Source organism: Protomyctophum bolini (assembly GCF_963924005.1).
Source record: "Protomyctophum bolini genome assembly, chromosome: 7".
NCBI lineage: Eukaryota > Metazoa > Chordata > Actinopteri > Myctophiformes > Myctophidae > Protomyctophum > Protomyctophum bolini.
Genome location: NC_137868.1, coordinates 34,349,242 through 34,363,706, shown reverse-complemented (window position 1 = coordinate 34,363,706; position 14,465 = coordinate 34,349,242). Strand labels below are relative to the sequence as shown.

Genomic DNA, 14,465 nt, shown 5'->3' with positions numbered 1-14,465 from the left:
GGCCGGTTCCACGCACTGCACAAGGTGCCCTTTTTTCACTTGACCACCTACCCCTCTAAATGTCTGTGCACGCCACTGTATATATATATATATATACTGTGTGTGTGTATATATATATATATATATATATATATATATATATATATATATATATGTGTCTCCCCTTGCATGTGGACTGTATGTACTGTGTGCATGTGTGTTTGCACAAAGGCAAGGCCTGTGTAAATACGGACATGGATTGTGTTTGCAGGTTCTGTACGTTCCTGATCCTGAGTACGTGTCCAGTGTGGGAAGCTCTCCCTCTCTCAGTCCCATCAGCCCGCTATCTCCCAGCTCCTCAGAAGCAGACTTAGAGAAGGTGACGGTATGTTGACCTCCTCACCCACACTTCTCTCTTTCTCGCAATGTTTTCAAAATTGTTCCTTTTTTTTTAATTAAAAAGCTGATAAGCCTAGGAGCTCACAACGTGTCACATGACAGAGCTTGTAGATCTGCTATTTTGAAAGAATGTATCATCTTTGCCTATAATGACATGCCCAAAATAGGAACGCCATGGTTAATAACAAGCACACACAAAAATGCATGCACTCTGGGTGATATGGATGGTTTAACCATGCTCTTTGATGGCTTCAATATGGAGCAATAGACTAACACACACACACACACACACACACACACACACACACACACACACACACACACACACACACACACACACACACACACACATCTCTTCTATCAATTATTTGGGGTTCCAACCATATACTGACATATCTAATAGTGGTTTCATTGTAAACCGACCACTAGGGGGCGAGCCAAATTAGTTTGCATATGGTTTTGAAAACCATAAGCCCATACCTAACACCATGCCAGAATTTAAAAAGTAGTTACCAAGTGCATTATTGTTATGATTTTTTACATATTAAATCCCAGTTTATAGGCATTTTAGCTCATTTTAGCCACCGTGGACGCCATCTTGAAAACAATGACTTTCTGTTTGTTTTTCCTAAACGTTTAGTATGTTATTTAGCACACCCAATAGTAAGAGAATCCATTACAAAATCTATTTTATCAATTATTTTGGTTTACAACCATAGCTATATGTCTAATATTTGAGTCTGTGCAAACAGCCCACTAGGGGGAGCTTTTTGAAAACCTTATACCCACCTAACACCACGGCTAAATTAAAAAACTAGTCACCAAATTGTGGTGATTTTTTACGAGTCCCCAGCTATCACCTTTGGAAGATAATACAAGCTCACTTTCACACTTTCATGTCCATCTTTTTCCCCTCTCCACTGGTAGCTCAACAATGCATAAAAACGATACATCTCAGTAGGAAATGGGGTGTGTACTTTAACGTGCAAGCTTAAAACACGGCAGTCTGACTGGTTGTTCTCCTCTTCGATAGGCTTTTAACATCAGTTTTATCCCGATCCGCTATCGAGATCATTTTATCGCCCATTTCTAATGCACACACACGTATACTTACTTATCCCAAGGCCGCTGTATCATCTTCATCATCAGCCTAATGGCTTATGCTACCTCAGGACATAAACAGACAAGACGTGGCAAATGTTTTCAAGGACAAAACAGGCAATAACACGTGCCTAGTTATACTGTCCAAGGATTGGAGACAAATTCATCCAAGGATAAACAGACAGTATATTCCAAGGACAGCATAGTATAGGGGGGGGTGATGTACAGTATACATGTATTGTAAGGAATACATAATAAGGAATACGGGACGCATATGAGGTCATGTATGTAAATCCCCATTCGTTTCAGCCATTGTAGCTGGCCCCGTGATGGATGACGCTCCTTGTCAAGTAATGGAATGAGTCTCTGGTCCAGGCTATTAGGCCATGCTCCATTCATGCCCACGCTATTGTTATTTCATGAGTTTACATGAATGTAAGAATGCAGCCAGCCAGCGACGGCGTCACAGGTAACGTAGCTGATGTATGGGTTAGAGGAGCATGGCGTTGCTGTCGGGCAGAAACCTTGTATATCCATCCTTCAACTTTATTTCTTTTTTTTTTGGTAAATACATGCACTACTTTGTTGTACTTTGTTGTACAACATTGTGTGATTGTGGATCTGCGATTCCCGCTATTGTTGACATGTTTTTGTAACTGAAAGTGGTTAAGTCTTACTTTATAATTATTTAACCAAGGAAAAGCATTAACAAGAGATTGGGATTGGGACTAACTAATAACTATGTTGGATCCTTTGGAACACAAGTTTTATTTTCTATTTCCTGTAGCACTTGCCCTAGCCCTGACGACTTTACAGGCGCATGCAAAAGCTCAACTTATGTAACTTAGATAGCATTTTATGTAGACATAGCACAATATAGTATATATGCATACTAACTTAGGTTCATTATATAGATATTGCACCACTGTTACGTTCTTAGCTTACGTATGATTCATGATAACTACTTTTTATGTATATGATGTATTGCCATGTTTTATGTTCTTGCTTAATGTAGGTCGCTCTGGATTAATGACCACAGAACATCGGTGCCACTGAGAGCGCCGTAGATTTAGAGTTATGAGCAACTTTTGTCTGCCCGTAAACAAGGAAGTGAACGGCAGTGCGAATGCACGGAACCGGTCTAGGATCGCTGACGAAGGAAAGGCAAAATAATAATAATAACAAATTAGATTTTTATAAAATGGTTTGATATCAATAAAAATGACCGAAGGAGTAGTAAAGATGCCTATACACGTCCAAGGCACCCCGTGGTTTTAATTCTAAAGACGTATACACGTTAAGTGGTCAGATGGGTGGGGCGCCGCGCAACCACTTTTTAGCGAGCCCTGTACCACAGTGCTGTACTACAGTATTGCAGCTCAGGTATGCCTGCCGTATGCAAGCCTTAGCCCATTTCCCGTAGCTACTTGTATCTGCATTTTCCGAGCCAATCCATAAAAGCACCACAGGAACCCAAACCCCAGTGCCCCTTAACCCATTTTGACCTGACCTCAAAATGTAAAAAAGATCTTCTAAATCCTCCAGTTTTCTGAAATAAATATTTTCACGATTTTTCAAAAATAGCAAACCTACAAGCTTGTAGCGTGCCACTCGGTGGCGCGCTATGAGCTTGTAGATCTATTTTTCAATAGCTAAATTATAACAATGTTTAAAACACCATGGGTTCCCGCACAAAATGGGTTAAAGATGGAGTGCCACAATTTTTGTATTTTTCCAGTTGTGTTTATGAGGTGACAGTACTTCATTAGACACCCTGGAGTCATTGTTATGTGCAATGGTGTATTAACTTTGCATTTAGGGTTTCTTCCTGGAGGCTGAACCCTTGACAGTCAAACGGGCCAATGAAATAAACAGTAATATATTGACATCACACTATCAGCCCCTCCCCTAACCCCTCCCCTTTTATCATACAACTAAAGCTGTGGGTGCGGCTTCAGTTCAGGTGGATCACCACCCATCACCACCCATCAGGCAAACCAGGCATACTTAATGAACTGGTGGGCGTGCCCACATAAAAACAAAATTTTAACAAATACTGTACACTTTTTTGAAAAAAATTATACCTCCTTATATAACAATAAGACCTGATGATCATGTTTTAGGGTGGAAACAAATCGCGGCACTCCATCTTTAAGAAATATGTCTTGTTTGTCCCCAAATGATGGTCTCCATGGCAACGGACTACTGTTTTTGTTGCGTTATCAGAATTGGTGTGCTGCTACTGACAATGACAGCGGTGACAATGACACTCATCTTGCAGCACAGCAACAGTGGCAAGCTTAAATTCTTCCGATCCCTCCGTTAATTTGGTTTCGCCTGCCAAGAGAAAGGCCCCCGTCCTTTACTGCTTATCTATTTGGGTCATGCCCGCGAGAAGAGGCAGGAGCATATTCTGTGGTTCTCGACAGAGGCGGATCAGAAAAGGGGGCCTGTGACTGCAGAGAAATTAAGCTATTAAATGTGATACCATGTCTGATGTTTAGAGCAACTAATGAACGAAGCAGCTCGCTCACCCCAGACAAGAAGCCAGCCAGTAATTATTTCAGGCAGAGGAAATGTGCTTCCAATGCAAGAGGTGGGGGGAGGATGTGAGCCTGAATGTGTGAACACTGTGTGTGTGTGTGTGTGTGTGTGTGTGTGTGTGTGACACACACACACACACACACACACACACACACACACACACACACACACACACACACACTGTGTGTGTGTGCGCGCATTACTGTAGGTTATGTTATTTGTGGGTGGTGTTTAAAAAAGCAAGCCGCATCCAGGTGCTGTCTGATTTAAAACCACAGGAAGGACCTTAATAGCCCAGCTCTGCTTTATTTGTTCTGAATCTCTGACATCGTTAAATTACGAGCCTGTTTGGTTCCCATCTCAATGAGGATGTTCCTGAAGCAAAGGGCTCAGGGAGGTGTGAAGTAATGCCACGGTACCAGCCATTGGCTAATAGCACTGATAGAGCTGAGTGCCCTGAACAGAAGCAGGTTTACATTTATGTCTGCATATAGAAATAGTCAAAGCTAAAAGCACATGTTTAAATAGTCTATTAGGTGCTCAAATTCACTGAAAAGTAACCATATTCTTTATATTAGCACTGCGAAATTACAAAAAAATCATTATGAAATTAATAGATAATTGCAGTATGTTCTCTGTACCTATTTGCACACTGGCTGTAAAAATCTATTTAGCAATAAAGAAAAAGAGTCTGGAAAAAATACTGGTCTGCACGAGATATTCCTCTTTGATAACTGATTGATTTAGAAACAACCGTTCCGATCTACGGTACATTGTGTGCATAGTGTCCATCATGTATCCCTCTAAGCTAGGATATTTTTTTGGGGGGGAGAGACTGTTTATACTGAAGACGAGATAAGGCAGCCATGAAGTGTCTTCATGCTTTGCCTGCTGGCTTGCTGGTGTTGGCAACGGAAAGTAACACATCTTGCAGGCATGAATGGTTGGCTTCCTGCCTGGGTGGGTATCTGCGTGTATGTGTGCGCACCCGTGTGCGTGTGTGTGTGTGTGTGTGTGTGTGTGTGTGTGTGTGTGTGTGCAGATGGTTAGCTGACTTTCTGGCTGGCTGTTATTAGGATATCTGGCGACCATGCACCAGCTCATTGGCATTCTTTATTCCCTGGTCATCTCTGTGGGTAGACATGTCCTCAGTGCCCTATGCGTGCGGGGTCGAAAGCATGCACGCACGTACACACGCGCACAAACACACACACACACACGCACACACACGTCTCTGCTGCGATGTGTGTGTGTGTGTGTGTGTGTGTGTGTGTGTGTGTGTGTGTGTGTGTCATGTTCCACTGCCCAACCGTCTGACCTATTCTACCTCTGCCTCTTTTGGCACCCACATTTCCTTCCTCTCTCCATCCAGCCATCCTCCTCTCCCTCCCTCTTCCTCTCCCTCCAGCAGGGCATGGTCTAAAATTAGCGCCACAGAAAGTAGGACCAGAGTACCTCCATGCCCGCTACTACAGGGGCACTTTTCACTAGGTCACATTAGTTAAAGGGCAACTTCGCCAACGTTCTGATCAAGAATAAAACTCTGTGATGTTTCCCTTTTAAGTACAGTATGTTTCAACTATACTGCTTTCAGAGAGGAGGATGTGGTATTTTTGGGAAGAACTATTTTTGTTCAAGTCAATTTTCTCTTTTCTTTTTATTCCTGGGTGTTGTGAATATGACTGACACGGTTTATTTTTATTTGTTAACTATTTCATTATTGTGATATACAAAGGTAATAGTGCTGGGAAATATGACTTAAATATGGCGCAATATGCATAGGCGTGGGCGACAATATTTACAGATGTTCATGTATTGTCTATTGTCATATTTTCTTTAAAATATTCCGCAATTACATATAACACAGTAAAGCAGAGTACACCCACATTGTATACACCTTTAGGAATTAAAATCACAATGTTATGCTTTGTTATCACTCCAATTGTTTTCTTACAGTATGAGCTGCCAGCATCGAGGTATGTTCTAGCACTAGTGGGTTCAAGGTTAAGGGGAAAGCAGGTACAGTAGGAGATAGAGTAGGATGGTTTTGTTGAAATATGTAGCAGATGATTATATATACATACACACACACACACACACACACACACACACACACACACACACACACACAGGCGCGCACACACACACACACACACACACACACACACACACGCATTTTATTAAAATATTTAGTGTGCGTGCGTGCGAATATGTCTACACAGTATACTGTATTGCCCAGCACTCAGCTCTTCCTAAATTCTTTCACTAGCTTCAGACATTTAACAAATACCAGCCATTGTCTGCTCACTCTTGCAGAACATGACCATGCCCACAAGGTGGAGCTGTGGATTGATATTTGATTGCACACTTTGTCACTGTCAAGGTCAAAGAAGGGTGGCACATCCACCATACCCTTCCTGAAGTCACCATGTACAGAGAAATGCCTGCGGTATGCATCTCATTTCAAATGGATATTTGTTCGTCTGTTTAAAATTAACTGATATATTATGGATCTCACTGGACTGGAGTAGGATGGTGTTTCAGTTCCTGTGTACTGTCTTTACTCTTTACCCTTTATCAGCCAAAATGTTGCAGAGAATAAAATAGCTATTTTCATAAGGTCTGGTGCTAGTTCTCTTTGACTGTGGGTGCAGTAACAAATCACACCCATGTGAAGTGAGGGACGCTTTTCCATCTTCAATATGTACTTTGCTCAGCCAATCAAATCATCGCTATAGGGTCATCCAATCACAAGCCAATGTTTGTGTTCACACAAACCCGGAAAGCTGGGCATAGGAGGGGCTAGCACCCCTCAAAGATCACACTTGTGTGAAGTGAGGGGAGCATCTGTGCTCAGCCAATCAGCTGAGCACATTCCGTGCTCAAACGGACGGACAGACATACACACAAAGCTGTGCATAGGAGCCACTCCATTAATAGAGATGATGACGTCCCTATTTTCGGCTTGAGGACCAAAGAAATTAAAAAGAGAGGGATAATTACAAATGAAAATGTATCCCACAAATTACAATAAATGGGATTTTTTTTGTTTGCCGTTTGTGTTTCTATAAAAAAATAATCTTTGTAATTATTATTAAAACACTTGGCTCTATTGTACAGTAGTTCGCAGATCTACAAGCCCACAACACATCATGATGCGATGCGTTGTGAGCTGGTAGATCGCCTATTTCCGTTATTTGTTGTTACAGCAAAGTATAGGTCTCGACTCTCAAGTGGTTACGTGTGGAGATCAGCTTTAGGTGATCAGCTTTAGGTGATCAGTTCATGAAGTTCCTCTCCTTTCCTTAATTGTCACAGCTGCCCTCTCTCGCTCCATCCTCTTTTCTCCAATACACTTCTAAGTGTCCTCCTGGCCTTCCCTGCCATCTCTTTCATTTCCATCTCAGTCATTGTTTTAGTCACAACCTCTTGTTATTAATACTATTCATTGGCTCAATATTTATAAAACCTGCAGAAACACTTTCACTGTCATCAATTTACAAAGATTGCTAAAATAGCCAGTCTACTTGCGCGACACTCTTCTAAGACTAGACTAGAGCATTCATCTATTTTAAAAACGACTTTAAAGTTGAAATAATGGAGATACAAGTTTTCCAGCCGACAGCGCCATGCGATATTTCAGTGCAGGCCCAATTTGCCACACTGTGTTCTCTGACTCACACTCTCTTCCTTTGATGTCATGTGATCTTCCTGTCTCTGGGGTCTGGTCATCTGAGGACACTGGCATGTGCCTCGCTTCAAGTCGGCTAATTCTGTATGTTTATGCTTGCCCCCCCCTTCCCACATGCTTTTTCATAAAGTTGTTGTAAGGGATATTTGTCCTTGTTTTGTTTTGCATTTTAAAACAAATGCACAAAGATTCACAATGACCCGCACAACGTCTTGCAAAATTTTTGGTCAAAAGACCTTCAGGCATTTTTGTGCATTTTTTAAATACGTTGATCCCTGTCTACGCACCCGTCTCTGAGCCAATCAGCTGTGCATAAGACTCGGTTTACCCTTTTTTTTTGTAAAAAAATAAAAATAAAAAGTTAAAGCTCTATATTCCGATTGTCTCTAATGATTGGATTAAATTGACATCCAACCTGAAAAAATACTTTCTGTTCATTGGAGAGATGGGGAGACCCCTGTTACTGAACAAACACTATATGACAATTATTTCCTATCATTATTACGTGCATGTGCCTCTTGTCCATCTTGCTGTTGTTGTTTTGGGGGGGCTTTATTCTAGCTCCCTGAGATGCATGCAAATTCACTGTCACAGGCCTGAAAATCTATGGAATTATTAATTGCTGTTTTCCCAGCACATTGTCACTCCGAAGGCGTCGTATTTGGTTACTTTGTCAGGTGCCTGTGGCGTCTGGTGGCCCATTGTTGTGCCATATTGACGCAGAGGGAATGTTCATAACAGAATCCAACACTACTAATAAAAGTCGGGCAGATGCAGACTTCGCACCGCTCATCGTTGGTACTGGTCTGTTGCCTGGCTCTGCTTCGGGCAAAGCCTCACAGGGCTCAAGCCTGCTTCTGACTGCGTGCCTGTGCATGTCAATGTTTTTATCTTGTTTTCAGGGTTGTAATTTCAATTTTCAATTTCAATCTTAAGTCTTCTACATGCTTCGCCCTGAGATGTGACATTCTCGGCTCGCCCCAAGGTGTCAAATTGTACCTCCCAACTTGTCAAATATGGCACTTGGTCAAAGGTGATGCTTTGGGATGAGAATGTGTTTTTCTCATATAAACACTCAAACAGTAATATTACCTATTACTAGGTACTTTATTAATATTATTACTTTCCATATTACTCCCGAGTCCCTGCCAAAAGTAACTTGTTACTTATTACTTTACTTATTCTTTCTCTCCCCCAGTAATTGCATCTTTTGTCCCCAAAAGTCTTACTTTGCATTTTCAATATTAGCAGTTTTTTCCCCTTTTCTGCAGCCCAGCCTACATTGTAAAGTCATTGTTTATTTAACTCAGGGAAGTGTACTGTAGCCTACATATGACATGATGGTTCCATTTGTACTCGCAAGACTTACTGTGTATGAATAAATCACAGAATAAATTAAAACCACACCTGGGCTCAAACTGATAATGAAACATCTTTGAACTACTTCTGTTGTTTATTAAAACAGTTAAGCTCCAAACAAGTGCTATAAATGAGACCATATGATAGTGCTTTTCAATGGATGCAATCTATGCACATAAGCGTAACAAGTGTGTCACAGACTGAAATAAATCACACAATAATGTAAAACTTTCCTCTGAAAAACTAACATTTCTGTATGACTGGCCATTGAAAGCATTAGCAACTGAAAATATAATTAAGAATAATTATTAACATGTAAGTATTGCTGTCAGTGCTTTGAGATTATTATTAGTGCGGTGATGAAAACATTTGTCTTAGAAAACGAAAGAAATGTAGAGGTCTTAAAAGGGAAGGGTTTGGAGGGGAGGGGCAAGCACCCTGACAACTACTGTACGTAATTACCTATGATTATCTGTAGTGGCAATGTATCGCACAACAGTGCTTTAAGCACCACAATTCTAGTTCCTTCAGCTATTCCTGTGTGTACGGTAATTGAAAAGCGGATGTCATGTCATGGGTCAGTATGGGCCACAGTAAACTCCTGGCCTTGTCATCAGGGTTTACTCGGGTCTGGTGCATGTTATCCTGTACCAATCTCCCAACGCCGCTTCAATCAATAGCTCTGTGCTTTGGAGGTTTGTGCAGGATATACATGATTTTGCCACTGCAAAGAGAGAAGCTGCCCAATGATGCAGTATTCACAAAATCGAGAGAGTGGATCATGTCTTAACCATACTGGTATGATCCCAGACAGTAGGATTATTCCAATCTGTGTCAGTAAGCCAGTTGACGGATGAGAAAAGGACTTTCCTCTTCTACTCCGGATTTGAACCAGGTTTCCTTCACAAGTGCTGATATTTTTACCATTGAGCTAATAGAGTCTGCCTGCTCACTCAGGGTATAAATTGAACCTTGACAATCAGGTTAAGATTACATTTATTTGTTTAGGTGAGACATGCATGACCTTTGAGGCTTTGACACGATCTAAATGTCTAATTACAATTATATAAGAAGTTAGATGTATTAACACACTATACCATACAGATTGGACAAAACAACGTGTTAATCATTAAAAGAAGTTACATAGCAAGGCTATGTAAAACATTCTGAGTACTTCTTCCAGCACTGCGGCATAATATTATGCTTGTAACCACTGCCATCTCCATTAGTATCTGCCATTCTGCCTGTTATTATGATATGTTGCTAACCAGACACAGTGAAATCATGTAATTCAATAATTCTGCAACTTATTGCCACAAACACCGTTATACTTGGGATTCTATTCACAATAGTTATAATAGCCACATCGATACATTTGCACAACTTTCTTGCCACGGCCGGTGGCGCCATTGTTGTTTTGAAATGTCTGGACAGCATTACCAGGCCTTTGAATCGCCACAAATAAAATAAACTTTAATGGTCGTGGCAAGCGATTCAGAGGCTGGAATTAGAGGCTGGAGTCGATTTTATTTTGGATGCTTTTACTTTCAGGCTTCAAGCCAAACAAAAGCACAAAAGCTTTAATTAAAAAACAAACAAAGGAAAACAGATTTTCAGGTTATGAATAATTAGGCCCCATGTCTAATCATGTTAAACAATGACGCACAATAATACATTTTGACTTGCTATCCCTCATTCTTTCTATTCTTACCAATCTGCTTTTACCCTAAGTGCCATTAACCATGCAGACCCTATAATATCAACCACTTGAATTCCTACATGATTTTGTTGTTTGTCTCTTCATCAATATACTATTGGTAATTTATACTAAATGACCAATAGTTACAAGGCTCATAGACAGCAAAGCAGTGCCAGAGGGATGTTTACAGTTTTGCAGTATTGTAGATCACTATAATATGACAGGTGGAATATCAATCTATCAATTATTTGGAGTTTCAACCATATACTGACATATCTTCATTGCAAACCGACCACTAGGGGTGAGTCAAATTAGTTTGCTGAAAACCTTATGCCCATACCTAACACCATGCCAAAATTCAAAAAGTAGTTACCAAGTGCATAATTGTTATGAATTTCTTTACATATTAAATCCCAGTTTTTAGGCATTTTAGCTCATTTTAGCCACAGTGGACACCATCTTGGAAACGATGCCTTTCTGGACCACAGCTTGACATGTTTTGACTCCCAGCTGCTTATTTTGACCCAGGTGTGTGATGTGTGCCACTTTTGTGTGTGTGCATGACTGTATGGGTGCGTATGTACAGTGCGTGCGCAATTCGATATTCTCTTCACAGTTCTACATTGTTTTAGCTTTTTGAGGACACTGATCATCCTCTCACACCTTAATGTCATCTTGCACCTTTACAGCAGAAAGGACTACAGTACTTGTGATGAATCATTTGATTTGAGGCTGACCACATGAGTCATGAGAAGTGATGACATGGTTGTGTGATTCAGTTCATTCTTTTCTGTCTGTCTGCCTCCCTCTCTCTCTCTCTCTCTCTCTCTCTCTCTCATGCACACAAACCCTGCTTGCTTTCTACAGTACCTTGCGATGACAATTTGTTTTCATGTGACAAAATAGTTTTCTGGTGACAATGCATGATGGTGCTTCAGTTCGATTCTTCTCATTCCTTGCCTTAAGTTTTCTTCTATAAATGGTAAATGGTGCATTTATATAGCGCCTTTATCCAAGGCGCGTTTACATAGATTGTGCATTGCATTCACCCATTCACACACACATTCATACACCGTTGGCGGCGGAAACCATGCAAGGCACCAACCAGCACATCAGGAGCAATTAGGGGTTCAGAGCCTTGCTCAAGGACACTTCGACAACAACCCTGGGGAGCCCGGGTTCGAACTGGCAACCTTGCGGTTACCATCCAGCCACTCTACCCCTGAGCCACCTCCGCCCCTATAAATCTGACTTGTATTCAGTTTTGACTATACTGTCGGAAAGATTATTGCCGGATAAGGAAAAAAGAAAGACTTGCAAACGTAAGTTTAACAGTAGATTAAGTTCAGCCTAGTGTCACTACTGCATTGTTTGGTCTGTGTCTAGCGGGCTTTTAAACAGAATGTCTCTGGAATAAAGTGTTAAATAATTTGGAATTTCTCAACAGAAACATCGCCCTGCATATATTTTCTTCATTGACAGTAGGCTATAGTGTGCAATTAGTTCATGTAACATTTGAGTTAACCCTTCAATCAAGTGATTAGCTCACAAATGGAAGCGGCATAATATTATTCCTAATTTCATCTAATGTCTTAGGCCCCGTTTAGACTGGCAGCCCAGATTTGCTATCCAGATCCAAGGCTATGGAACGTGACACAAATCTGATTAGCTAAAATCAGATTCCATGTGTTTTTTTGCTGGTCAGACTGCATAAAAACAATGTGACTCCAATCTGAATTGACCACCAATTTGGGCTGCCAGTCGAAACGGCGTCATAGAGTGGACTCACGTGTCAGTGTCTTTGTTGTTTCTTTGTGAATATTGTGTGTCCGAGTGAGAGACACACACAAAGCGTACATTTTGAACGAAGGCAGTGTTTTGTCCATGCTGAGCAGGTTGTGACTGAAAAGATAATCCAAGTGCGTCCGTGGTGTTGTTGTTTTACCGCAGTTATCTGAAAGTCCTGCTGTGTGACGCGTTGTTATGAGGAAAGGCCCGCTGTGATTGGCCAGCAGTCGAACAGGCACAGAGCTTGGTTGAAAACGCAGAGGTATAAGCAGTGACGTATCATGGCGTGAACGGCACTTCTGCATACTCTGCAAAGGCCAAGTTGTATGACTTGGCCACCTGAACCTGCGCACAATGTTGTGGGTAAAATTGGCCTCCCTTGTTCCGGGTACCATTTTACAGTGTACAATTGGATATAGTATAGCTGTTAATATCTGATGTTATTTATCTAGAACAACTGTCAGATGTTCAAACTATTTACAGTAGAAGCAAACTATTATTTTTGCTGATTCCGTCTCTCTCACTCTCTCTCTCAGTCTACGCCTTTTCAGCACACAGTTTTTAAAGTGACATTTCTAGAGGTTTGCTTCAGGTCTCTCCATGCCGAACTTTGTTAATTCGATTAGGATTTTTACATTTCTCTCCTCGTCAAAGAGGCTTGTTTTGGCTGTAACAGATTGTCCCCCCAGTCTGGGCTGATTGTGTGGGTGTGGGTCAGTAGCTGCAGGCTGTTTGCTGGGAGATGTGGGGGCGTGGAGCAGGAGCACAGCAGACAGTTGTTCTGCCTTCTCTGCCTCCTCACTGGTTCTCCGATCGCTCTCGGCGTCTAACACCCTGCCACTCCTTCTCCCTTCTCTGCCCCTTTTCTCGCTTTTGTCCTCCTTTTTCATCCGTGTCCTTATTTTACACTCTTCTCTCACACTATGACCTCTAATTTGAGGGCAGTGAAACTGACTCACTTTGCCAAAAGCTTCCCAGCAAAGTGCTTCCTCTAATCCACATGCAAGTAGTGCTAACGAGTATTGTAAGATCTCTGATGTTGGTGTGTCAGTGTTTTTCCTCTGACCATGTGCAGGATTTATTAGTGACAATCATATCTAAGAAATATTACATGCCTGTTCCCCTTCGCTTGGAGCAAACTTTAATATAAATATAATTACTGTAAAAGAAAATGCTGGTAGTGCCTTTTCATTAGACCTATGTTTTAGTCCTTTAGTACCGTCTGTACCGGTGTTGTCAAACTCAGGGGACAATGTCTCAGTCTCACATGGGGACAATGCATCCCATTGCAAATGAGGTCAGTCATTCAGTTACTGTAGTTGGTTAATCACTAAGGCAATCTCTTGAACATCATGCAGTCTCTCTCAGAGAGAAGTCATTCTCCATGCAACAGGCTGCTGGTGGAAGCACCACCCAGCCCACCATGCCTTGTGCTTGTAGCCAAGCAGGCATACCATCTGTGGCAGATTGCAGTTGCACACAGACACTTGTGTAGACAAAGACATGGCAACATAAGGGCTTTATACAGGATCTGTCAACATTCACAGGCAATAACATAGTTTAGACAAGATTAAAATTCTAGGCTCAGGCTGGTTGGTTGCACTGCAACATTATGCGGCAGATTGTAGATGAAGAATAATAATAAACTCATCCCTACTCGGGTTGCCTGTCTAGGCGTTAGCCGTTTACTGATTACTTTTACAGCACTTCATGGCCTGACCCATAATTATTGTGCTCAATTATTAACCCCTTACAAGCCTGTGAGCAGCCTGAGATCCTCGGGCAGGAACCTGCTGGTTGTTGCTAAGTTGAGGCTGAAGACAAACGGTTGGCTGTCAGAGCTCTTTGGCTCTGAATCATTCCGCTAAATTAGTGTCTTCTTTTAAATCACTTCTTAAAATGTAC

General features: G+C 41.5%; 1 protein-coding gene across 5 annotated transcripts in view; it reads left to right on the top strand.

The window, feature by feature from the left end:
- oxr1a (oxidation resistance 1a) overlaps nt 1–14,465 on the top strand; it is a 159,340-nt gene that overhangs the window by 116,833 nt on the left and 28,042 nt on the right. For all 5 annotated transcript variants that reach the window (XM_080769116.1, XM_080769114.1, XM_080769113.1 and 2 more), the window contains one exon: nt 251–364. In XM_080769116.1, the coding sequence (XP_080625242.1) occupies nt 251–364 (114 nt within the window). The remainder of the gene's footprint in view (nt 1–250; nt 365–14,465) is intronic.